We start from the raw sequence: 27,784 nt of genomic DNA on the forward strand, positions 1-27,784 counted from the left end.
GCTCCATACAAAACTCGAAAAATGGCAACCAGGGAGCATGTGACCGAACTCATCACCAAAATGGTGAAATGTTGTGTGCACTAATTAAAACTACAAGTGAAAATGTTCCATCAAAGTACCAATAAAGACTATTAGCAAATCAAAATAAATTTTTGCCAACAAAAAACTGGAAACATAAACCAATGAACATTTCATTAGCGTTTGGTAAAAAAAAAAAAGATGAGTTTTGTTTTAATTTTTATATCTTCTGACGTTGGAAAAATTTGCTGATTGATACTTGCAATACAGTTTGTCAATAAAACACCAATTGGACAGTGGATGATGCATGATTTGAACCCTGTGATCTTTATATTACTGCTATCCACATGAAGAATATTCCAATCCAGGATCGGACTACTCAGCCACCAAAGGACTCACAAACAGGAGAAGATGGTCATCATCAGACACGATGGAAAACAGCAAGCAAGCAATGTGTTTTCCGTTTTGTTTTTCAGGCAATATTTTCACTTTTTCAATTTTGCTATTCAAGTTCGACCATGGCTCTCTGAAGTTTAAATTATTTAAAAATAGTATTATAGTTGTTAAAATGTTAATTTTAGTGTCAGTCGTTTCCTAACAGACATACTAACATATGCAATGCATTAATATCTCAGTTGGGTATTTATCTTGACAGAATATAGAGTTTAAAAACCGGCTGTCATTTTGATGGCCCATGGTCGTTTTAGGTAGGAGTGAAATCCTGGTCGTTCTAGTTTTAAGCTAGTTGTAACGTAAGCTAACTATTTGCTGGAGCTCAAGGTTTAACAGTTAACCTTGCTAACTTGGAAAAAAAAAAAACACATCCACTTAATCAAGAACGAAGGCTAAAAGTTGCACGATTAACTGATAATTAAAATTGACACATTTGTCATAATGTCTTTCTTACCGGTGGTACAGGGAGAAAATCCTGTTGTTTCAGTAATTGTGTCCCCAAAATGTTGGTACGCAAAAGCGCCTCTTTTCGTATTATCTACTGCATATCATTTATTTTGACCATGCATGCGCACCTGCGCACCAGTTATGTGCAGCTCTGCCGATATACCTTCGGGCTACTAGTCCACCCTCTAACCTCTGGGATACCTATCGCCCAAGCTGCCCACCTATTATTTCTACCAGCCCACCCTAATATTCCTTTAAAGACCGGACCAAGAAAAAAGCAATGGAAAAATTATTTCTTTGCATTTTTTAGTTAGTTGGGGCACAGATAACAACAAACAATGTTTTTTTTTTTTTAACTGACCACACAAGTTTTATTTTTATGAGCCTCTACCAAATGGTTGAGCTGGCCTTCTATGGTAAAAGTGCATTTTCAACAATAATTATAGATTTTGATACATCAAACTGAAATAAAATACAATTTTATTGATACACATCTTTTTTATGGAACATAAGCAATATATAAAACCAGAAATATTTATAAAAATGAATAAATAATAATAGAAAATATATCAAAAACATGGCAAAATACCAAAAACATATCTAAAAGTCATGTAAAATGCAAATTGTTTGCATAATCCCTGTAAAGCCTGAACCATGAAATAATTGCCAGAAAATTCTAATTTTGTGAAACTGGGGTGTTTATTGAACGTTCTGACAACTAAAATAAAAAAAATTAAATATCCATTTGTGTGTATATACACTCACTGGCCACTTTATTAGGTACACCTTGCTAGTACCGGGTTGGACCCCCTTTTGCCTTCAGAACTGCCTTAATCCTTCGTGGCATAGATTCAACAAGGTACTGGAAACATTCCTCAGAGAGTTTGGTCCATATTGACATGATAGCATCACGCAGTTGCTGCAGATTTGTCGGCTGCACATCCATGATGCGAATCTCCCGGTCCACCACATCCCAAAGGTGCTCTATTGGATTGAGATCTGGTGACTGTGGAGGCCATTTGAGTACAGTGAACTCATTGTCATGTTCAAGAAACCAGTCTGAGATGATTCGAGCTTTATGACATGGCGCGTTATCCTGCTGGAAGTAGCCATCAGAAGAGGGGAACACTGTGGTCATAAAGGGATGGACATGGTCAGCAACAATACTCAGGTAGGCTGTGGCGTTGACACGATGCTCAATTGGTACTAAGGGGCCCAAAGTGTGCCAAGAAAATATCCCCCACACCATTACACCACCACCACCAGCCTGAACCGTTTATACAAGGCAGGATGGATCCATGCTTTCATGTTGTTGACGCCAAATTCTGACCCTACCATCCGAATGTCGCAAGAGAAATCGAGACTCATCAGACCAGGCAACATTTTTCCAATCTTCTACTGTCCAATTTTGGTGAGTCTGTGCGAATTGTAGCCTTAGTTTCCTGTTCTTAGCTGACAAGAGTGGCACCCGGTGTGGTCTTCTGCTGCTGTAGCCCATCTGCCTCAAGGTTCGACGTGTTGTGCGTTCAGAGATGCTCTTCTGCATACCTCGGTTGTAATGAGTGGTTATTTGAGTTACTGTTGCCTTTCTATCAGCTCGAACCAGTCTGGCCATTCTCCTCTGACCTCTGGCATCAACAAGGCATTTTCGCCCACAGAACTGCCGCTCACTGGATATTCTCTTTTTCGGACCATTCTCTGTAAACCCTAGAGATGGTTGTGCGTGAAAATCCCAGTAGGTCAGCAGTTTCTGAAATACTCAGACCAGCCCGTCTGGCACCAACAACCATGCCACGTTCAAAGTCACTTAAATCACCTTTCTTCCCCATTCTGATGCTCGGTTTGAACTGCAGCACATCGTCTTGACCATGTCTACGTGCCTAAATGCATTGAGTTGCTGCCATGTGATTGGCTGATTAGAAATTTGCGTTAACGAGCAGTTGGACAGGTGTGCCTAATAAAGTGGCCGGTGAGTGTGTGTGTGTGTGTATATATATATATATATACTACCGTTCAAAAGTTTGGGATCACATTGAAATGTCCATATTTTTGAAGGAAAAGCACTGTACTTTTCAATGAAGATAACTTTAAACTAGTCTTAACTTTAAAGAAATACACTCTATACATTGCTAATGTGGTAAATGACTATTCTAGCTGCAAATGTCTGGTTTTTGGTGCAATATCTACATAGGTGTATAGAGGCCCATTTCAAGCAACTATCACTCCAGTGTTCTAATGGTACAATGTGTTTGCTCATTGGCTCAGAAGGCTAATTGATGATTAGAAAACCCTTGTGCAATCATGTTCACACATCTGAAAACAGTTTAGCTCGTTACAGAAGCTACAAAACTGACCTTCCTTTGAGCAGATTGAGTTTCTGGAGCATCACATTTGTGGGGTCAATTAAACGCTCAAAATGGCCAGAAAAAGAGAGCTTTCATCTGAAACTCGACAGTCTATTCTTGTTCTTAGAAATGAAGGCTATTCCATGCGAGAAATTGCTAAGAAATTGAAGATTTCCTACACCGGTGTGTACTACTCCCTTCAGAGGACAGCACAAACAGGCTCTAACCAGAGTAGAAAAAGAAGTGGGAGGCCGCGTTGCACAACTGAGCAAGAAGATAAGTACATTAGAGTCTCTAGTTTGAGAAACAGACGCCTCACAGGTCCCCAACTGGCATCTTCATTAAATAGTACCCGCAAAACACCAGTGTCAACATCTACAGTGAAGAGGCGGCTGCGGGATTCTGGGCTTCAGGGCAGAGTGGCAAAGAAAAAGCCATATCTGAGACTGACCAATAAAAGAAAAAGATTAAGATGGGCAAAAGAACACAGACATTGGACAGAGGAAGACTGGAAAAAGGTGTTGTGGACGGATGAATCCAAGTTTGAGGTGTTTGGATCACAAAGAAGAACGTTTGTGAGACGCAGAACAAATGAAAAGATGCTGGAAGAATGCCTGACGCCATCTGTTAAGCATGGTGGAGGTAATGTGATGGTCTGGGGTTGCTTTGGTGCTGGTAAGGTGGGAGATTTGTACAGGGTAAAAGGGATTCTGAATAAGGAAGGCTATCACTCCATTTTGCAACGCCATGCCATACCCAGTGGACAGCGCTTGATTGGAGCCAATTTCATCCTACAACAGGACAATGACCCTAAACACACCTCCAAATTGTGCAAGAACTATTTAGAGCAGAAGCAGGCAGCTGGTATTCTATCGGTAATGGAGTGGCCAGCGCAGTCACCAGATCTGAACCCCATTGAGCTGTTGTGGGAGCAGCTTGACCGTATGGTACGCAAGAAGTGCCCATCCAACCAATCCAACTTGTGGGAGCTGCTTCTGGAAGCGTGGGGTGCAATTTCTCCAGATTACCTCAACAAATTAACAGCTAGAATGCCAAAGGTCTGCAATGCTGTCATTGCTGCAAATGCAGGATTCTTTGACGAAAGCAAAGTTTGATGTAAAAAAAATCTTATTTCAAATACAAATCATTATTTCTAACCTTGTCAATGTCTTGACTCTATTTTCTATTCATTTCACAACATATGGTGGTGAATAAGTGTGACTTTTCATGGAAAACACAAAATTGTTTGGGTGATCCCAAACTTTTGAACGGTAGTGTATATATATATGAGTTTTAATTTGTATCATTTTTGCTACATCTGGCATTTTTGTGCAATTTATTGCTCACAGTTTGTTTATCTTAAACAAACAAAAACATATAAAACACAACATTTTTAACCCATTCAACTTTTGAGTTTCCTTTAAAATTCTTCTCAAGTAATTTCAAACATACAAAAGAACATTTTTTCCATATTGCACAACAACGTCATACATATTCTCTATCTGCTGAAATTAAGCTATCACACAGCAATGACAAACCCATCAGTGGAACCGGCATGGTGGAAGAGGAACTTTTCACTTAGTTCGGTTCATTTTTTGGTTCACAACCTCTTTATTTTGCATTGTGGTAGGCCTGAAAACAGTTTCTGTCCTTTTTCAGGCAAAGATGGACCTTACATTTCTCACAATAGACATGGGTGAAGTGATTGCCTGTGCAGTGCTTGTATCTTTGTCGGGTTTCCCATGCTGGAAAATGATCAATGCCATCCTTTTTCACATCAGGGGGCACACTAGAGGCTGGCCTTTTGCCGGGGGGAGGTGTTCCTCCTGCTTCTGGAGAGGATAGTGGTCTGCCACACTTGATTTTGCCCTTTCCTGCGCTTGTGATAGAGGTGCCAACAGCAGCTTGAAAACTTCGCAGGGGCATGGGTTTCTGCCTGGGCTTCAATTTCTTCTGGTCTCTTCTGTAGAGGTTCCATGCATTGATTACTGCCACTGTGACAGTGTGCCACCAAATGTACATATACCATCTTCGCGATCTGAAGCTGAATTTGTAAAGTGCAGATAGCATATCAAGAAGGTCAACTCCTCCCATGAGGAGTCAACGATGGCTGGTCTGGGAACCATTATGTGGGTTTTGGATTTTCGATCCCAACGCTTCACATTGCCCGGTGGTTCGATGCTGACAAAAGAAGAAAGCAGGTTCACAGCTTTGTTGTCATACCATCTCAAAATGATGGTGTTGTCCTGGTTTACTCTGAAATCCTGAGACCCTCTTCCCTTTTTCTTCAAATCTTTCTCATCCATCATGTTGCAGTTTTTTACTCTGTTCATTCGGACTGTGCCTATGTAGTAGATTCCTCTTTCTTTCAAGTGCTCCACCAATAGAACTGATGTAAAGTAGTTGTCTGCAAAAACCTTGTGATTTTTTCCTGCTGGAAGGGTTGAGGTCATTTTCAGGACAACGTCTCCAGTAGCACCAACATCAGATTTCACTTGGTCTGGATTTTCTGCCCCTTGGCAAATGTCAAAGTCATAAAGAAAACCACTTTGTCCTGCACGTCCCCACATCTTGAACCCCCCACTTGTGAGGTTTTGCTGGCATGTAGACGCGTAGATGTGATTTTCCCTTGAAAGGCACCATGATTTCGTCAACAGCGTGACATTCTTCAGGAGGTATGCAAAGAAATTGTTCGCATAGTTTTTGTAACCATGGCCTGAGTTTCCAAAGTTTATCTTTCTTTGCATCATCAGACACATTGAGGTTGTCCTGAAAGTGAATCAGTGTCAGCAATTTCAGGAATCGATCTCGACACATCACATCACAAACTGCGGAGTGCTTTGTCTCCATCTCCCAATAGGCTCGTACATTGGGCATCTGTACTAACCCCATGTGCATGTACATACCCAGGATTTGCTCAATTTCTTTAGAAGTTGTGTTCACTGACTTTCCTTCTTTCTGCACACTGTACAGGTTTGTTTGTTCTGCAATTTCCTGTAGCATTTTGTCAGTCACAAAATCTTTGAAATACATATATGGTGTCCAGTCAAGCCTGTCTTCTGAGTCTTCCTCAACACATTCATCAAATTCAACATATGGAGGTTCAAACTTTTTCTTCTTCCACTGATACTCTTTCCTTTTCACTCTGCCTCTTGCCGACTGCTTTGTTGTTGTGTCCTGTGTTAGTGTTGGGTCCTCGACTTCTGCACTTGTCTGGTCCACGCTTTCATCTTGTAAGTCCTCCTCATCACTACTATCTGAGTTTACCTCAGTACACACTGCAGTAGGAGTCCATTCTTCATCATCACCTTCCTCTAACTGCTCCATGTCACTTGAATTCCCATCCATAATCATCTTCAACACATCTTCAACACTCAATTTTTTGCCATCTAAAAATACACCAAAAAAACTGATTATTGTGTATTTCTTCTCTGAATTGTTCAGTTTTAGCAGAAATCAATGAACAAAAGACAATTATTAGCAAGGGAGCCAGGGAAACATTCAACTAGTTATCAATCATCATGATACAGCAGGTTGCATATATAAAAATATGATACAGGTTGGAAATATCTCAATTTCTACTCTGAATATACCCAATTATGTCATTTAAACCTTTAATTAGTTTACTTACATAAGAAAAAGACTGTATGTTGCTTTATTGAATGCACAATGCATAAAATGCAATAAAATGACAATTGACAGATTTGCAAATAAATTACCTTATATACCTGCTGTATCGATTTTGATACACATATTTTCAACACGGTTTTACTATAAATTAAGTTATGAAATATTAAGTAGTTTTACATTGCATCAATCCATTAAATAATCCTATTGAAGTTTCAGTAACAATTTGAAAGTTTTTCTTACCTTAACTTTTTCAAAATTGACAAAAATATCCTTGAAAAACCACTTGTGGATCACGGATTGACGGCAGCCATTTTGGATGTCTCAATTGAAGGCCCTCTGGTGCATGAATTACTGATCCTGGTGGATTATCCGTGTACTGCATGTGTCTGATTGTGTACATCAGGTTTTTCAGGAAAAAAAATATCACACTGATGATGTAGAGGTCTCAAAAACTCATGTATCAAATATGATACACTTGGTGTTACAGTTAAAAAAAATACTTGCTCATCTTTTATCCTGTATTGGCCTAACTTGCTCATCTGTGTGGTGGTGCAACAGCACAAATTATGTTTTTGGGGCATTACACCCATTTCATTTTTTGTGGTATGCTACAAAGCATTACTGGCTTGCGTTCAAACAGGAAAACCAAGCATTTCTCACACTTCCATCTGGACACACCCTTCGGACAGACCTTGCACTGGCCCCGCTTCTCACTGTGAAGTGGCAGGTGTCCGCAGTTGTCATAACGCACATCTGTTGGTGGTTGTAGAGCGGTCTGGGTGTAGTGTATCTTCTGAGACAACATGGGTGTTGGTGAGGAGGAGGATGGTCTTTCAACTTTGGCTGGCTTGTTGACTTGCTTCAAACTATGGGCGACTGCCAGGCAAAACCTTTTGAGAGGCATAGGTTTCTCGTTCAACAGGGCACAGTCCCTCTTGTAGACCAGCCAGGAATTTGAGATGGACAGGTCAAGGATGTATCCGAATAGGGGAACGTACCATCACCTTGACACTGCTGGGGTCTTGTATAGGTGGACCAACATGTCTAAAAGATCAATCCTGCCCATGTGCTCATTGTAGGCATGAATGAGTGAGGGGCATGGGATGGAAATCTTCGCCTTGGCCTCTTCGCTCCACCGATTTACAGTCAAAAGAGGCATTGCTTAGAAGGTTGACACATTTGTTGTCAAACCATTTCACTGCAACAACCCCTTCATAAGATCAGTAATCAAAAGCTCCACACCCTTTCTTCATCAGCTCTTTGTCGGTCATCAAGGGAGCTCCAACGGTGCGGTTTTGTTGGACAGCGCCGATGCACTTGACACCCAGTGCAGGTTCTGGATCAAGTTGAAACTGGTGAAGTAATTATCACAGAAGATGACTGAAAGTCATGGCAGTGCTATGGTTTTGCACAGCATTGTCACCAGTTTGGCTCCGAGAAGTAGCTCCTGCTCACTTTGGGCAATGCTGAAAAACGTGGACGCCCCTTAATAGAGCAGCATGTCGTGAATGATGCCAAAGGAACTGGCCCGGCAGAACAATTTAAAGCCCCACTTGCCTGGCTTGTTGGCAATATACTGGCAGAGAGTGCCAGCCCTTGTGCCCTTATACACCACCATGACCTCATCCACACTGTGTTTGCAGGTGGAAGGGATCTGGAGACACTGCTCACGAAGCATCTCAAAGAGTGGGCGGATTTTGTAGAATCAGTCTGGGCTGTCATTGCACTGCTGATTATCATTGAAATGAATAAACCACCGTAACAGTGTAAATCTATTCCTCGTTTCTTCTTACGGGAAGATGGTGCTGAAGATGTGCTTACGGAGGCTTCCTCATCATCCAGAGATTCAAAAGGACACGCTTCTGCTAGTGTGGGCAGATAATCTGGATCATCTATTTCGTCATCATCATCACTGAGATCCTCCGCGTCAGATTCTTGGGGATTCTCTGGTATCACAGCCAGAAGATATTTTTCCAAGATATTTTTCAACAAGATGTCAAGACTCAAAATGTGCTCTGCCAAACGGTTACTCCGGTCTTTAAAGGGATATAGCAGGCTAAAACCAGCCTGCCTTTGGGTCAATTTGACCAGATCAAACTTCTCTACATTCACAACCCTTGGTTTACCAGGCAATTCTGACCCAGATTTTCCATACCTTTTTCAATTTGGCCAGACAGTCTGCTGTGCACACGGTCTTGGTGCCGTCCTCCACTTTGAGGGTGAGGGGCTTATTGAGGCAGTAGGAGTGGCAGATCTCACAGCTGGCCAGCATCAGGTTGTTGATGGCGCGGAAGCGGATGAAACAGGGGTCACTGCACATCTTGTGGATGGCACTGTTAAGGATGACCTCATGTTTGCTCTGTGGTGGTGATGGGAAGAGGAGGGGACACAGGCATAACAGTGTGAATGCCAACATATACATAAAATACGCATACATAGATACATAGAATCAGAATTTGGAAATTAAGATTACACAAATGGAAATCAACTTGAAAGGATGTTCATCGTAAACACAGGACCTAACAATAGTGAAATTAAATCTTGCATTTAGAAAATAAATGGCAAGTAATGGTTCCAGCCATGAATATCACCTCGTTTTAAGTACGTAAAATAATAGGGGCAGTACATTTAAAAGAGTTTCATACTAGATTCAGTGTATGAATGACTTTTAGGTAGTAATATTTTACGTTTACTTTTAGACATATAATTCAGTCTCCAGGTAGGTTATTTAACATTAGAACGACCAAGGCCGTCATTTTGACGGTTTTGGATTTTCAAAGTTACTTTCTGGGAAGAAAAAAAAAAGATACAGACCTGCCACTCCCCAAATGATACTAAAATTGCACATATTTGCATTAAAATGCATTTTAGATCAATTGATAACATCTACCATGGTGCTGAAATGTGGTGACATCACGCTCACCATCTGCCAGGGGAGGCCAAATAAGATTGTGTGCATATTGAGCTCCGTGCACACTACCGTGGGCATCACGGATGGGCCGAAGTCAAAACCGGAGTCTGTCACGTACTACAATAACATCAAGTATGGCGTGGACATCTTGGATCAGATGGTACGCATGTACTTGGTGAAAGTGGTACACTCAGATGGCCAGTAGCAGTGTTCTACAATATCATGGACCTAGCTGGGATCAATGCCCACATCTTCTACAAAGAGTGCACCGATGCCAGCATAACCCAGAGGAACTTCCTGCTTCTACTGGCGGAGGAATTGAGAGCGGAGTTTATGAAGGGAAAGTTGGCACATGGTCCCAGTCAGCAGCCAAAGATCACAACACTGCAGCAGACACTGACGCGGAGATAGTGCCAAGTTCGGAGAGGCTGCAACAAGAACAGAACTTGGGAAATCTGCTCTAAATGCCACAAACCCATATGTGGCAAATGTGAGCAGAGAAGGGACGTGGTTTGCGTTGCCTGTGACCCCTAATTGTGGTAGTGGAGGAGCTTCCCAATGCGTGTTGGAGTGCACACATGTGGTGGGACTGGCGTTGTTTGGGACTGTTTAAATGGTTATTTTGAGTTCTTTTTTTTTCTTAAATTAGCAATATGCGTTTTCTGTTTTCTTTTTCAGGTTTGCCTTCTTTTTTCATTGTTTTATTGTTACTTTTTCACTGCAAATATCCAAGTTCAAGTTGTGTTTTAAATTGTCTGAATGTTAGTATTAAAGTTGTTAAAATATTAATTTTGGTGTCAGTCCTTTCTTAACAGACATACATATCTCAATTGGGACAGCCCATGGTCATTCTAACAATATTTAAGTTGCGGTCGTTGTTTTGGACCATTTCAGTGGTTACTTTCAGTACTTTTTTTTTTTACATCTCGCGTTTTATAGGCCTTGTTACGTTTGTTAGATTACCAATATGTGTTTTCCGTTTTGTTTTTCGGGTAATATTTTCACTTTTTACATTTTGCTGTTGAAGTTCGACCATGTCTCTCTGAAGTTTAAATTGTTTTAAAAAAAATAGTAGTATAGTTGTTAAAATGTTCAATTTGGTGTCAGCTGTTTCCTAACAGACATACTAACATATGCAATGCATTAATATCTCAACTGGGTATTTATCTTGACAGAATATAGATTTTAGAAACCAGCCGTCATTTTGACCGGCCCATGGTCGTTTTAGGTAGGAGTGAAATCCCGGTCGTTCTAGTGTTAAGCTAGTTGTAACGTAAGCTAACTATTTGCTGGAGCTCAAGGTTCAACAGTTAACCTTGCTAACTTGGAAAAAAAAAACACATCCACTTAATCAAGAACGAAGGCTAAAAGTTGCACGATTAACAAATTTGTCATAATGACGGCCCATGGTCGTTTTAGGTAGGAGTGAAATCTCGGTTGTTCTAGTGTTAAGAGACCTAGGATGTTTTTCAATTTGCTCCCTTTCCACTTACAATGCAGAATCTCTTGCACATGCTGCAATGGGACTTTGGGGCTTGTGAGGGGTTGGTGGTAGAGGGCTGTATGGGTATCTTGGTGGATATGTTCCTTTTGTAGTTGAAAGAGGAGAGACAGGCCTGACTGCAAAAGTCCTTCATGGTGCCCTTAGAGTCCACAGGCGCCAGAATGAGCTCCTGAGGCCGCAGTATAGACCTGAGAGAATGGGGAGGGAAATGAAAACAAGACAAGGTCAGAACTCAGGTAAAGGTCAGAAATCAAGGCGGGAACCAGGGACTTTTTACTGAGGCAATCATTTCACAAATATTGTTGCTGGAAACATGTTTTAAGACTTCCAACCCCAAACTCATTTGTGTGAAGATGTTTGTTTTTGTGAATGGGACTGAGGAACTAGAAGAGGAATTAGGGATTGGGGGACCGAGGAAGAGAGTGAACTTTTGGCCCATTTAAACAAATCTTCAACAACTGCTAGGCCTGTGCATTTGTGGTATACTATATTTGCATGGGTTGATCTGCACATTATTACCGCTTCGTTTTAAATATATCCATTTTCCTAAGAATCTGTATACGGCGACAGCCCTGGATCACAGTCTCGCAAACCAATCACATCAATCTTTATCAGAAAGAGAAAACAGTTTGGTGTCAAAGAGACTGATGAAAACTGACATATGCTTGTACTTTGTTTATTGTGCTTGCATTACATGACTGTATACATGGATACAAAAAGTTTTTGGTTTATAAACAGAGTATAAAGCAGTTCAAACTCGTACTGGTCATTATACTCACTTAAGGCAGTAGTGGCAGTACTTGGTGACTGGTTTGGGCTGGCAGGATGACGTGGTGAGACAGGAGGTGGAGCAAAAGAGGTCTGGAAAGCCCTTTTTCTGGAAGGCAGTCTGTCCTTTCAGTAGGTTCTTCTTGCAGTGGGAACAGGCAACACGCAACCCAGGTGGAATTAGGGGGAAATGGCCTGGGTTTTGGTTGGAGGAGTCTGCCTTGGAGGTTGTGGTGGTCAAAGCTGTTTTAGGGGGGGCAGGGATTGGTTCAGAGCTGGCTGTGACAGGTTTTCCCCCAACGGAGAAGACTACACCAATCTTCAGGTCCTCCTGTCAACAGCAGAAAGGTAACATGCTCAAAGTTAATATGCTGGACAGTGAATCATTGAACACTGGACCAGACAAGTATGCATTTTAAGTCAGTTAATTATTAGTAAGACATTTTGCTTCATTAGATATAATGCCACAGAGCGCAACAACACAAAAGGGTGTGTGCATGTGAGACCAGATGCACCAGCTTTGACAATACGGCGAAACATTCAGGTTGACTTCCTAATGCAAAGCAACACAGAGTAGTTCTCAATTGAGAATAAATTGCACCCATTTTAGAGGCTGTCTCTACCTCTGCAGTGCCAGGCTCGTCTTTAATGTCAGCTGTGGATGTAGAGGATGTCAGCGCGTGCTCATACTCTTCATCCAAGGGCTCATCCTTCACCTTGACTGGAAGAGGAGAGAGGCATCGTTTGCCTGTGCCAGACGTAGATGACGACCTCTGGGATGTCGGGGCTGAAAGCCCCGAACACTCCTGGGACAGATAAAAAGTGTTCCGTTTAGAATAACTCAATGCTGTTAACTGTTTGAACTCTTATTTACCATAGACATGTAAAGCAGAATGCTTAGTTTCGCAAGGGGATTGTTTCGGCTAGACCAGAAAATTCACTTTCTAGTTTATTTTATTGATATTTAATGATGTTATTAATGTTATTGATATTTACCAAATTTCCCCTCAGGGATGAATAAAGTATTCTGATTCTGATTTAAAATGAACAATGTCTACAGCCAAGCTTTTGGTGTAATGTCCCATCAGCATCCAATCATGCTTTGACATTGCTACACTGCAGAAGCGCCATAGACTGCTTCAGTCACCAATGAGCAGGTTCAAATCAGTCACGGTTGCAGAGATTGGGCCGCTATTAACAAAAAGTTTTCTTTCCAAATGATATGGAAGACATAGGATACTCACACTGTCAGATTTTGGTAGCGATAGCCTGACTACTTTCGTCTCATTCATCAGATCTGTTCCTGTAAGAAAAAAATGCAACATGTCATTAGGTTGATGGTAAAAATTAGCTTCAACAAACTAAACACATATACAGTTAAGGTCAAAATTATTAGCCCCCTTTATGAAATCAAACAAAACCCTTAACTTTTCCATGGAAATGACCATAACCAAAAGTGTTTATAGTTTAATTGCTTCCAAAAGAACAAAGACAAAATCTCCACTAAGCTTGATTACGATATTTTACTGATGCGCTGAATTGAAACAAGAAAAAAACAAAAATGACAGGGCCAAAATTATTAGCCCTCTGACAATTAACAGTCAATAATGTAACCTTTCTGACTCACAATTGACAGCAACCTCTTATGGTAGTTCCTAACTAGGTTGGCATATGTCTCTTGAGGGATCTTAGCCCATTCTTCCATGGCAAATTGTTCCAGCTCATCCAAATTGCGTGGTTTTCCAGCATGGACATTAACCTTGAGCTCCCGCACAGATTCTCAATAGGACTGGGTTCTGGGCTCTGAGAGGGCCACTCCAGGACTTTGACTTTGGTGTCCTTCAAAAAGTTTTGGACCAACTTGGACGTATGCTTCGGGTCATTGTCTTGCTGGAAGACACAGCAGCAACCTAAAGCTAGACTGGCAGCAGATTTCTTTAGATTATCCTTCAAAATGTCAACATAATCTTCTTTCTTCATGATTCCATGTACCCGAACAAGGTTCTCTGTGCCTGAAGCAGCAAAACAGCCCCACAGCATTATTCTCCCACCACCATGATTAACTGTGTCAACTGTGTTTTTAGGGTTGAAGGCCTCTCCCTTCCTTCACCAAACAAAGCAACATCCATGTGCCCAAACAGCTCAAGTTTAGTCTCATCAGACCAAAGGACAAACTTCCAAAACTCATGCCCATGTTTCAAATGTTCACGGGCAAACTTCAGTCTGGCTTTGATGTGCCACTTTTTGAGCAATGGTGTTTTTCTTGGACGATGACCTCGAAGCCCACCACGATGAAGAGCCCTCACAAGTCTTCCTTGAAACATCAAGTCCAGAAGAGGCCAGTGCAGCAACAATCATTCTTGGCAGAGATCCACAGATTGTTGTTGACATCTCTATTTTCCTCTCCAAAATTTTTGAAATCTTGCACTTTCGACCACGCCCAGGTTTGTTTCTAACATAATTTGTTTCCTTGTACTTTGCAATGATGCAACATACAACTCTTCTAGACACTGTGAAACGCTTGGAAATGGCAGTATAGCCTTCCCCCTTAAGATGAGCATCCACTACCTTCTTTCTGGGTTCCAGACTGATTTCTTTACTTTTTGGCATGATGAAATTAATTCTCACCAAGAAATTAAGAGTAGTCCCTCTCAATCAAGCGCCACTAGCCCTGTTCATTGGAGTCCCTTAAGTAAAGTTCAATGCTGATAGAATGCTCAGGTGTGGTTTGAAAGCTGATTGATTGCTCAGGTGTGTTTTGAAAGCAAAAAATTAAAAAAAAAACAATCACATGGGGACTAATAATTTTTACCACCTCAATTTTCACTACATTTGGTATAACGCAAACCTGAAAATTCATTTTACATTCCAAAATGTACCAAATAGGGGCCTTAACATTGATGGATGTTTTACTGTGTAAGGTTTTATGAATGATGCAAACATTGGGCAGAATTTTAGGGAAATGTGCCATAGTTCCTTGGGGGCTAATAATTTTGACCTTAACTGTAACTGTGTAGCCAAACATCTGTACAATAAAAGTGACAATGGCCATTTGGGTTTGTTTACAATGACAAAACTGAATCAACATCTACCCATTAGCTGCCAATCTATGGCAAACGTGCAAATGCTTTGCTCTTATTTTCTCAAATCTTGCTGATTAACAAAATCAGAGAAAAGCCACTCCCTGTAAATGCAATTCAATAAACACATATCTACTACCTGCAGACTTCTTAACATTAAGAGTGTCAAATGAAAAGTCAAAAGATATTCATCATGCTATTTGGGAGTATACACCAACCAATCAAATCTTTTGGTTTGGAATGACGAACTACGTATTCTTTTTTATCAACCACTTTGACATGTATACTAACAAGTAGTACAACACCATCCTATAAACCAATTTGGCTGGTAAAACACTAAGTCTAAATTTGATGTTTTGCCACAGTGATCTGTAGAGGTAAAACATTCCACAAAAAAATTCCTGTTCTCCTGAAAAGGTGGCACTCAAAAGATCCACTTTCAGAAATCACACCTCTTACCTGTGCTGGCTGTAGCTTCACTTGGGGTGGTTGAGCTGTGCAGCAGCAAATCTACTGGCACTTTGGTGTCCTCTATTGGGTCCTCCTCCATGGGCTTTGGTAGGTTATGGGGTTTCTCATCACTGTCAGGCGGAACAAGGGATTTTCCATCCCGTGTCCCAGAGACTAAGAATAAAACAAATAGAACCATCAGTGTAATAAACGAGAGTTTTTTGGGAGAGCAGGGTTGTATTGAGTGTTAAGCTCTTTTAGTACATACTTGATGTCCATGCCCACATGTTGGCAAATGTCAGCCCTGCTTAAGTATCCTTGATCTTGACATGAGGTCTCTTAAGTGTCTATCAATCTGCTCCCCACTTTGAGAAGAATCATCTCCAACCCAATTCCTCATATATTTATGTACTAATGTGAAGCTGAATGCAAACATCAATTCTCTTTTGTCACCAAGAGAACCCTGTACATTCCTTATTTGTGGTGCCTAAATTAATTCTAATTTACTTTCAAGGAAATACTGAAATAAACCACAAACTAAAACCTACTGCAACATTCTCATAGAAAGTTTTCTTTTACCTGTAGTGGTGTCGGAGAGCAAACTAGAACTACTCATGTCTATGTCTGTTGTCTGCTTCTGTTGCTCTCCCTCCATCTGGGCTTCTTGTTCCATCTGGTCCAAAGTCCCAATGTCCATCATTTCGTCCAGGTCATTTGCATTGGTTTGCCCCAGCTTGCTGTTCAAATCAACTGTGTTAGAAGCAACGTTCCACTGAGCAGGTTTTCCATGCTCGCCCCGCAAGTCACCAACAGTAGAATCCACTAACGAGCAGGATTGCGTCCCCGTGTTCGTAGTGGTGGCATTGCCCTTAAAAATAATTAAGTTATGTGCCCCCTCCTCTGGCTCATAATTGATAGCCTGCATCATAGGTGTGGCTGTAGGGCCCTTTTTTGAGTCATCAGCTTCTTTATTTCTCACCCTTGCATCAGCGTCCATCTCCTCATCAGGATCACAGGTGTCTGTTGTCCCCGAGATGCTGCCAGTAGCAGTTTCAGTGTTTGAGTCCTCAAAAACGGCACTTCTCCCAGACGTCACCTCTGTTCTGTAGCCCTCCACCTCCCTTAACACTCCATCAGCACCTTTCTCATTTATTAATGCATCATCAGTGCCTTCAATTTCTACCTCTACATCACCCTCCTGTTCACACTCAGTGGTGCTGCCCGCCTCACCCGCACATGGGGATAAAACCACACGAACTGTCTCTATCATGGAAACATTGTCCTCCGAGAGACCTAGACTTGGAGATGATCTAGGTCTGTGCGCATCAACCACTTCAGCCCAACTTTCATCTGCTGCTGGCGCAGTCATACTCGAGGAAGGGCAAGGAGATGAAACTGCAACAATGCCAGAGTTACCCCCCTCTCCAAATTTGGTCTTTGCCCTAGAATCTCTAAAATAAGTTCCGGAGTCTGTCTCCTTTAATGCACCAACTTCCTGGGTGGTTCCATCAAGTTCTTGGCTTGTTTCCTCATTAACCTGGACAACAACAACAAACAATTATGTTGGGGCCAGAACTGCTCCACAGGGACAACTTAAAAAAAACATATCAAGGCTTGTCCTTTTATAAGTTGAAGAGAGCTTACAAATTTTTACAATTAGCATTTTATCTGAAACTGTTTCAACTAACTTAAATTGAATAGAAAAACTCAATTTCAAACAATAAAATTTTCAAAAAGGGAAACTCCACAGCAAAACAAAGTTCAGCTAATTAACACGTCAAATAAAATGTTTACAAGGCATGAACTGCTTTGAATGTTCAGTATTTGCAGAATTATATTTCCAATGTGCTGTCAAATTAGGGTTGGGTATCGAAAACCGAAATATCTCGGTCCTACCGAGCATCAAACTATTTGGAAAAAAACGGTGCCAAATTTCGATACTTTACGGTACACGACGTGAACGCTATAGCAGCCAGCCAATCACTGCCGGTGTTGTTGTACACAGACTGACAAATCAGCATGAAGCTATTTGGTATGCGTGTGCGTCTCGTGACTCGCGAGTGACTCGTTGGAGTTGAAAACTCGCGGGCAAGATGCGTTCCAAAGCGTGGCTACACTTTGTAAAAATAAACAACAAACCTGACACAGTAAAATGCAACCGCTGCGAAGCGATCATCAAATTCAAGTCTGGGAATACGTCGAATATGATGAAACAAATGATCACGCATGGGATAAATTTACGAGTGGACAACTGCTCTGTGTTTGACAACGTTAACGTTAGCTCTGGGACAACTGCCACTGGGTCTTCTGGTGCCACTGCTAGCAATGATGAAACAGGTAAGGACTGTTCTGTCAAGTGTTTCTGGTTCTAATGTTAGCAGTATGTCTGAGGTAAAAAAGAAATTAAGCTAGTCTAACATCATAGAACGTCAGCTACGCTAGTTTATAAAAATGAAGCTAACGTAGCTAGCACTAGCTAACTTCAGTTTACAGTTAGCAGTCTGAGGTTCAAAAAAGAAAAAAGAAAGATAACGTTAGCTCTGCATTTTCCTGACTTTATCTCCCATTTCATTCGTCCCCACTCCAAGCCTGCAGTAGTGTAGATCGCCAAGTCGAGCCAAGTCAAGTCTCCGTGACTCCATTCTCTTTTGTCTAGTACCAATGCTAAGATGAGGAAAAAGAGAGGGGGATGTCACTGGGCTGTAACCCGCTTCATAGTGGGGTTTTTTTTTTAATTTATTTCTGATTTTTCCCTTTTTCTCCCAATGTAGTGGTCAATCGATCCCTATTTTAATTCAAACACTCACCTTCATACTGCATGTGTTCGCCAACTGCATCTCTCCGGCCGGCAGTCTCAAAGGAGACGCCTCGCCACTTTCGTGACAAGGTGAATCCAGGCCGAACCACTGCTTTTTCCGACACACACAGAGACGCATTCATGTGACGAACACAAGCCGACTCCGCCCCCCTCCCGAAGGCAGCGTTGCCAATTATCGCTGCTTCATCGAGTCCGGCCATAGTCGGATCTGACAAGACCGAGGCGCGAACCCTGGTCCCCAGTGGGCAACTGCATCGACACAAAGCCGATGCTTAGACCGCTACACCAGCACGGTCTAACCCGCTTCATAGTTAAAGGGTTGCAGCCCTTCAGTACAGTTGAATCTCCATCTTTTAGGTAAGTTACATTTGCAACGATCTACTAGGAAAAGTAACAGTAAATACATGAACTATTTGAGGACGAAGACAGGGCCCTAACCATCAGCGGAAATGTGGAGGGTGTCAGTACAAACGTGCAGACTGAAGCAGAGAGGGCAAGAAAGGAGTTGGAGTTGTATAGAAGCCTACCTAATGTGTTGACCTCAACAAATCCAGTAATCTGGTGGTTTGAGAGAAAGGAGACTTTACCAGTCTTGTTTGGTCTAAGTGCTAGGTATTTGTGTCCCCAAGCATCCTCAACTCCGGTTGAGCAAATATTCTCAACAGCTGGGGACAAAATTAGTGTAGAACGGGCCCGTCTCCTGCCAGAAAGGGCAGATATGCTCATCTTCCTACATAAGAATGCTAAATGAGAATGAGCAAACATACATTAAAGATGTCAGCCTGCACGTTGACCTCATTGTCATTGTATCCTTTCAATCTCAAAGTGCTAGAGTACAGAACCAAGATAACACAATGTGTCAATGAATTATGGTGCTCGCTGTATAGAAAAGTAGTTTAATGATAATCCTATAAGGTTTTCATAATATATAGTATCGAAAAAAGTATCGTTTAGGCATCGTATCGAATTGGTTTGGTATCGTTATCGAAAAATTTCAGACAATACCCAACCCTATGTCAAACTGCCATAATCTTCCTCCATCTGTTTAACACAACAGATGGTGATTCTTAATATCTGGTTCACTGTTAAGGGTTAGAACAGGTGTTAACCGCAGACAAACCAGTATACAAAAACTAATGGCGGCAAATATAACAGAGAATTAGATGAAATTAGTTGAGAGTTTAACCAAGATGCACACAGAGGGTTATCAGCTTAAGCCTGAGTACAATATAGAATAACTGAGGCAAAGAGGGAAGGCAGGAAGAGTCTTCCACAGCTCCCACTGGGTCACTTTGAATAAACAGTGGTTGATGGCCTTCATGTAGAAATTGCTATGCAGCGCCAATGGAAGATGATGGTGTTTGCTGTATCTCTGAAACTGAGCTGAATTTCTTTGAGCACCAATTGCAGGCAAAGAATAGAACAAAGGAAGAGTCTAGATAAAATTAAAATGTTTAATGTGAACAATGTTGTTTGCACATATTTCAAGTACTCCTCCACCATTGAAGAGCTTTCTTCAGCTCCGCTCCAAGTTAATGAGCAGAACCAGTCGATCTGCTCTAAACTCAGATTTAAACATCCTTCTACGACAGACTGCCTTTGGACAATCTGCTTTTTAATTTATGGCCATTAAACATTGAATATGCTTACAGCTGAGCTTAAAACCTGTACAAACGTTCATTCTTTTTCCCATGACGCAAACAATTTTTTAGAAAAAAAGGATATTGAGCAACCAGTCATGTCAACATTAATTTAACAGTGATTTTGATTTTCAGTTGTAATGAACTGTAATCTTATAGTTGTACTGGGTGAATGTGCTGGTGTGCTTGTAGATTTGTCTGTATAATTGTTAGTGATATAGAGACTATGGAACAGTATTGCATGTAAATGAATGTTATTAGTGTCTGGTGATAACTGTGTAGCTGCCCAGGGACCGCAGATGAAAAATAGCTAATAGCTAAATAATTTCTTCTCATTTTGAGATTAATGATTTTGTGCATGGTCATTGTTTAATAAAAAAAAAACCTTTAATTTGCATTCTGGGCAATGGACTATTCTGTTTTTAAAGTCAATGCCTAATTGTGAACAACAGGCATTATTTCTCACAGCTCTATTCCACTTCTTCACTTTTTTTTGGTCCCAATAAGCAATTTTCTGTTCAGCTCTGCCACATTACTTTGGTACAGATATTTTGATTGCTTTCATAAGTGCTTCTCAATTCCCCTGATAATTTCAAAATCTTGATTCAAATTTCAGAACATTTCAAAATTTCTTGACCGTATAGCCCTGAACCCCAATAAGCAGCCCACAGGCTAGGTCCGGCCCACGAGAGCCAAATGTCTGGCCTGCACCAACCCATTGGCACTAACGCACCTGTCATTACATGTGAAATGAAGTGTGCATGTGACATAACGTGCGTGCTGCTCTACTTTATTTTGACCTCACCCCACACCATACACTTGACCTATGCCGTAGAGCGCGCATAGACATAAGACGTACTCAGCACTCGCTACGGTCCTTGAGTAGACACAGCCACTGACCAACTAAGTGACAAATAATCAGTAACTGTCCTAAACCAAGAACATGGCCTGCACAAAAAAGCCCAAAGTCGACCAGGAAAACTGTCAGTTCAAATCTGACTGGACTGATCAGTACTGTTTTATTTTACCGGACTACGCCAATGCCAAATTGAGATGCTTGATATGCATGCAGACTATAGCTGTCTGCAAAGCAGAGACTCTCAAGCGGCACTTCAACACTATGCATGCTGCCAGTTTTAATACCAACTAACCTACAAAATCAGATCACTGCAAAAAAAAAAAAACCCCTGCAAATACTATGATAGTTATACAAGCACTTCGTTTCTACTATCTGTAAATTGACATCGGCACAAGAGAGTGCAACAGCTGCAACACTGCATGTTTCACGGAACCTTGTTAAAGTTAAGAAGCCATATACAGTTCACACTGCATTAATGTTGAAAAGATGCAGAAAACCATTCGGTCAGGCCTGAAAATTCTTAAGTAGAGGTAATTTACCTTTGCAAAACTGTCACATTATTTCGTTGGCTAGTCACTTTATTACTCTACTACTACTCTAAATTTTGGGCTTTGATACAGTACAGACGAATGCAAGTTATAGCCGACGTTTTACTTGGTAACAAAGTAGTATCGATAAAAATGTTTTACTGTCGCGTTCTCTTACAAGGACACGAGTTCAGCATTGCCTTCATGTGATTTCTAGGCAGCCATAATTTAGTCTCTAATGTGTGTCATGATATTAACCATCACTCAGGAGCTGTGATGTGACTCAGGAGCTGTGATGACGCTTTAAGCTTGACGTCGACTAGTCGTTGATCATGTGATGATTATGACATTAACAACATGGACGCCTCAGAGTAAACAACAAGTGAGGAGCCTGGTCATTGCAACAAACCAATGGCACAGGGGTCGGCAACGCCTGCACACGGTGGTACACGAGGGCATTAATAACACTGGCACGCAGACCAATAATATACTTTTTGATAAAAAAAAGTTTAAATACAAAATATAGCCTTATGGTGAACTAAATGAACAAGTCAAGAGTATATAAAGAAGGCTTTCCTCAAGAGTTCACAGGTCATATTTGATGGGTTGCCAAACAAAGACACGATCATCAACAGACTCAAAGAAATGCTCGTTTCTGTGAGAACTGTATAGGCAAATTACAGGCATGACTGAAAACGTAATGCACCAGAAAACTCTTACAAGGTCAACTTGACTTTCATCACATAACTTTCGACTTTAAAAAAAAATCTAAAGTCATGCAGCCCCTACTTGTAATGTGTGACCCCTGTTGCTGCTCAGTCATGGAGTTTGAAAACTACAATGACTTCAAGATTCCCAATAACAAGACAGCAAGTTGTGTAGTGTAAACTAGGCACAAGTCAACCACGCGCAAGCATGACTAACACTTAGATCTGGCAGTGACAGTATCAAAACATTATGTATTCAAGTATGAGTCTAAAAGTAAACAAGAAGTCAGTCAGCAAATCATTCACTGCTGATCTCAGCGCAGGAAAACTGGATGAACCAAAAATAATAGCCTCCGTCTTTATTTTCATAATATAATACAGCTGGATAAATCGTTCGCACATGCGTGACTCAATCTACGGCTGTGTTCTCCTGCTAGGCGGAAAAAAGGGGTGGTTTGCCACCACGTCCCAGCACTGGATAAGGGGAAGGCGCCTGGTGGGGATCTGCACTTTACTGAGTGCACTCTTCTAGTTTATTTTGCAAAAAACAAACGAACAAAAGTAACAGCTTGGATGCAGACAATTTTTTTTCAGGGGTGGGTGCAGTTTTGTATCATTCTTTAGCTTCACAGTGTTGTTCTTTGTTTTCAAATCCGAAAAAAACGTTGGTCTAAGTACATGTTTTAGCATCAAAATACTCTTTTCCCCAAGCCCTTCTAAAAACGTTTCCCCATGTGACCTGACGTGTATTTCTGCATTCCCTTTCATCACTCGCCATGCTTACAGTGGGTCCGCACTCTGCCGGCGTAAAACTGAGGTGCGCCGAGTAGGCGGAGTTTGCACACCATTTTCAAAGCCCCGCTCAATTCAAGCTGCAAAGCGACATGCACGCACCTCGACCACGTGTCTGATACAGACACAAGTCTTAATGCCAAGCAACAACGCAATCTTACATTAATAAAAAAAATTTAAGGTGACGCCTCCTCCCGCCGGCAAACGTTTCGAAACGTCATTTCGAAAAGAGACGGAAAAGAAATACTCAAAAGTATTTCTTTACTAGTCGTTTTGTTTCATTCATTTGTAGGTAATTTAAAGCGACCTTACCTTACGGCTGGGTACAGCAGTGCTATTCAGCAAGTGTTTATCTGTCTTATTTGGCGATGGTTTTACGTAATCCTCCTCAGAAAAATGTTCACTACAAACGCGGAGTTGTCTCAGAGATGCGGGTGGGGAGTTCATGTCTACATTCAGTTCAAGTAGCCACTGCTGTCTAAGATCAATATCCCTCAACGGAATACGGTGAAATCTATATGCTGACCAGGCCACTTCTTTGTTTGAACAGCCCGGAAAAGCACAAGTACGCACCATCTTTGAAATCTTTAGAAAAGTCTGATTTCAGTCTGATCTTTTTCTGACCCAAACAGCGGCGGCGCAATACAGTGCGATACAGAAAACTTACGTATTCCTACTCGCTTAGGCGTAGGAATACGTAAGTTCTACGGTTGACAAAATGTAGTGCCAAAAAAAAAACGGCTGTCTGACGGCAAGGCAAAGCGGTGAAAATATTCTAAATATAGCATACACTTAAACTAATGTTTATTTTTTTACGGTGGGCCTTTTTTAGGTGGCTAAAATACATTTTGTTTCTGCCCCCTTCCACGGCAGTACATTGCTTGCTAACCCTGCCTATTCTCTTGCCTGCTTCTCCAAACTGTGAGCCCGCCGACGGCCATCTAACTGACTGGATAAGTACCTCGTAGACCACACTTCGAAAAATTCTAACTAAACCTTTAAATGTCACTCAAGCTTTCGCCCACCAAACAAAAAATGGCAGCAGACGAAGACGGTGGGCATGTGCGGACCAATGAGACTGCAACTTTTCTAGCGTTAATACAAGAAACAAACAAATGGGATGGGAAACAGCAACGAAAGAACACCAAGTTTTCAAAGAAGGTTGAATCAGTTCATCTGGACACAACGTTTGTTGACATACGTTTCACCACTCATCTAAGTGACCTCTTCAGTCTAAACTGACTGCAGGTATCCCCACCCTTATAAACAATACAATAATGTCATAAACGTTGCATCCAGATGAACTGATTCAACCTTCTTTGATTTTCTTACCTAGACTATTGAGCATGCATAAAAACAACACCAAGCTGTCCATCACGTTTTCATTCGTTTGAGGTTTGACTGGCGCTCTTTCAATTACGTCATGCCGTAGTGCTCTTCTTCTGCAGTGATATAATGGCACCCAAATGGAGAGTTAGCGCCACCACCTACTGCTTAGCTCGATAAACCAACTCCTAACAGTAACAAAACAGTGGTGGATGTAAACGCGCATAAATTCTCAGTAAAATTTGCAATACATTTGGATGGAAACCCGACTAATGATTATCAATCCAAGTTCAAATGCTGGCTTATGGACTTCTTGATGATTCATTCATTTCTATACAATGCACTACAAAAATGCTAATAGATCCTCTTTCCAATTATAAAATGGCTAGTTGCGATGGGCGCGTTAATCGTCAATACTGCCCCTTGTTTGAGCAACTTTTTTTTTCCGCTAATCCGGCAGTATATTCATTTCCCCTCGTTTAACATGCAGTTCGGCGCTGAGCAGAGCACACCATTGCATTCAGACCGACCCTTGCTGCCGTGTTATTTTTGCTGTATGAACTAGATCCACTTACTCCGAGATCCCTCATCTAGTCGAAGTCAATGGGTGGACTTGTTGACCCACTGTGAACCCGCTATCGAGCACCTGACGTTGTGGGACCTGCTGGTCATAGTTTCTGGCAGTAAACCAGGTATATAGTTTATACTTGGTCTGGGCAGCATCTGCAGAGGCTAGCTTTACTGCTGGACTAGCCACTCTGGTCGTGGCACGTAAACACCAGCAGGGGCTGGAAGCATGTCCTAGAGCTAACAGTAGCTGCAAGCTGGCTACATAGCAAAGTACTGTAAATATACCTTTGCATGGGTCGGTTCCTCGGATTCATCCATGGCTTGTTGACATCGGCCGACAACTTTGTTACGCGACCTGTTAGAAAAAAACAAACAAACAAAAAAACAAACGAGAAATGTGGACAGCTAGCGTTAACGTTAGCTCTGGCTAAGCTAGTAGTCACCCTCTGCAGATCCTTGCACGCTTGTCCCCTTTCCTGTTTTCAAAATACTGCTTTCTGATCTCCCCCACTCTAAAATGCACACAATGAACACATAACTCACCATAACGCTTGCAATCAAACTTTGTTTTATACTAGCTTGTCTTCCTAGGTTATTCGGTGCCCTGCAGAGAAAACGATCGCGCCAGTGAACTGCGCAAGTGCGTCACTGCTGACCCCTGTGCGTTTCCGCATCCGCCATGTTCGTACCACAAACCGGTGTCGACGCACTTCTTGCATAGTGTTGTGTAGTCTGTTCATTCATTGTTCATGCATTGCAATACCACCACGCCACCAGAGGGCGCAGTAGCCTAATGATTGTTGCTGAGTGTAGTACGGTGCTGAGGGTGATGAAGAAGTGAGATAAAAAGAAATGAGTTGAAAACGTACGGCGCTTGTCTCTTGCCTCGTTATTATTTTACAGCTATACTAATGTGATAAAGTCTAGTATAGGACACATGGTTACTGAAATGGGGCCACTGGATCGTCAAATCGACTGGCACACATTCAGAAACAGGAGAAGTGTTTGGTTTAAGGTGGCAAACATAGTGTAACGTGCATGGATAAGTAGACACGCTGGCCGCTGGCTCGCGGGTCTGACCCTTTAGTCGAGCGGTTAGGGATGTCTCCTGCGGTGCGGGCGAAACGGGTTCGCTTCCCGGCCGGATACGGCGCCGCCGCTCAGCCTTGTGGCCAATTTTCTAGTGGTCACTCGCGGTATTGCAGCGAAAAATCCCCTGCGGCCCACAAAGCATTTTCCACATAGACCACCATTGTAAAAGAGACGCCTGTAAAACTGTTGACAGGACACCTGCAGCTATAACCATGGTCAATTATTACTCTTTGTATTGCATGTTTTTAAGTCATGGGGTTTTAATCTTTTTAAAAAAATTTCCAAAGCCCAGAAAAATTCTTTTTTGCGTGACGTCACGGCTGTGCACGAGCACTCTACGCGCGGTCATGTGTCTCGGGAGCGAGGATCTTGCTGGGTTAAATAAACGCTGTTCGGATGAACAAAACTCAAAGGTAAAGGTGAATAAATGACACAAAGCTGAGCCTTCTCTTTCACACATCAAGATATTTTGAGTTTGTGGTTTTGCGTCGCATTTACTGGTCACTTGTTAGACTTTGAACGTTTTTGGGGTTTTTTGGCCGTTTGTATATATACATCCATGGTTTCAAGTCCCAACTAGTAGTAGGCTTACCATGCTCCTTACGGTGTTCGCTCGTTCTCAGCGAACAGTGTAAGGAGAGTTTTTTCATTTCAAGAGTTTTTTCATTTCACTGCACTCGGGACTTGTACTTGTGTGTACGTGACAAATAAAAATCTTGAATCATAGCCTAGAGGCATGATGGGAGTAACACTACTGCGCATACTCAGTGGGCCCATGTAGCCGGAATACCCGGAAGCCAGAAACTTTTCCGGCCCATGCACCAAGCGATAAAACCGGAATAAAACATGTTACAATCACAGAGGTAATATGTACTCAAATGGATCATGTAATCACTATTATTACTTGTGTACCGTTTTGTTGGTGGCTTTCGACAGCCTCCTCGATGTTCCCTTGTCTGGTTAGGCACTTGACCAGCAAGTACATGGTTGGGATACTCAGGAGTAGGCCGTCCATTCACAAAATGCTACAAAGAAAGATTAAAGCAAAATAAGTTCATAATTGCCTGTTGGGACGTCATGTCAACCTTGATATAAAATGTACAAAACAACATTAGGCCTAGAAGCACAGCACTGTGTAACCCATTAGCGTTAGCTAGCTTTAGAGGGTAACGTTACTAATTATGCAATATTAGTTTTAATAATACTAGTTAACAGTAACCATGTCTGTAATGAATGAAAGGTCACGTGTTTAACTTGACCCACTCACGGATGTACGTGCAGTGCGTGTGACGTATACAGGAAGTTAGAAGCGCATGTTATGAAGGTTGTATGTCGGATGAACGCTAGTAAAAGCTACACAGTTAAGAACCTACGAAGTCGGCTCGTTCTTGAATTATTCTTATGTCAGTAAGACAAGGCGTCTACGGACATTACATGGTGTCAGAATAGTCTGTGTATCTGAACACGAGCGGTCATGCCGAAGTTTAATCCGCCGAGTGAATTCAAGTTTGACTGCCCCGTTGAATGGCCGGAGTGGAGACAACGGTTTTCGCGCTTCAGGCTCGCGACAAAGCTGGATAAAGACGACGGGGAGATTCAAGTGAGTTCGCTGATTTATGCAATGGGCAGCGAGGCTGAAAAGATATTCAGCTCGTTTGACTTCGCGGCGGAGGGTGATAAAGTGGACTATGATATCGTACTGAAAAAGTTCGACGACTACTTTATTCCCCGCCGTAACATCATACATGAGAGGGCGTGCTTCTATCAACGTAGCCAGCAGCCAGGAGAGACAGCGGAGATGTACATCCGGACATTGTACGAGCTGTCTGAACACTGTGAGTTTGGGG

The 27,784-nt window shown here is 41.8% G+C and overlaps 1 protein-coding gene across 1 annotated transcript in view; it reads right to left on the minus strand.

Annotated features, from left to right (window-relative positions):
- zmym4.1 (zinc finger MYM-type containing 4, tandem duplicate 1) overlaps positions 1-25,472 on the minus strand; it is a 91,934-nt gene extending 66,462 nt beyond the window's left edge. The window contains exons 1-9 of the mRNA XM_056298026.1: positions 25,389-25,472; positions 25,131-25,200; positions 16,186-17,143; positions 15,616-15,780; positions 13,321-13,379; positions 12,700-12,882; positions 12,088-12,407; positions 11,298-11,496; positions 9,049-9,252 (exon numbers count right to left, since the gene is read on the minus strand). Of these exons, the coding sequence (XP_056154001.1) occupies positions 9,049-9,252; positions 11,298-11,496; positions 12,088-12,407; positions 12,700-12,882; positions 13,321-13,379; positions 15,616-15,780; positions 16,186-17,143; positions 25,131-25,163 (2,121 nt within the window). The 5' untranslated portion in view covers positions 25,164-25,200; positions 25,389-25,472. The remainder of the gene's footprint in view (positions 1-9,048; positions 9,253-11,297; positions 11,497-12,087; positions 12,408-12,699; positions 12,883-13,320; positions 13,380-15,615; positions 15,781-16,185; positions 17,144-25,130; positions 25,201-25,388) is intronic.
- Between the last annotated feature and the right edge of the window lie 2,312 nt (positions 25,473-27,784).

This window comes from Lampris incognitus, chromosome 18 (genome assembly GCF_029633865.1).
Source record: "Lampris incognitus isolate fLamInc1 chromosome 18, fLamInc1.hap2, whole genome shotgun sequence".
NCBI lineage: Eukaryota > Metazoa > Chordata > Actinopteri > Lampriformes > Lampridae > Lampris > Lampris incognitus.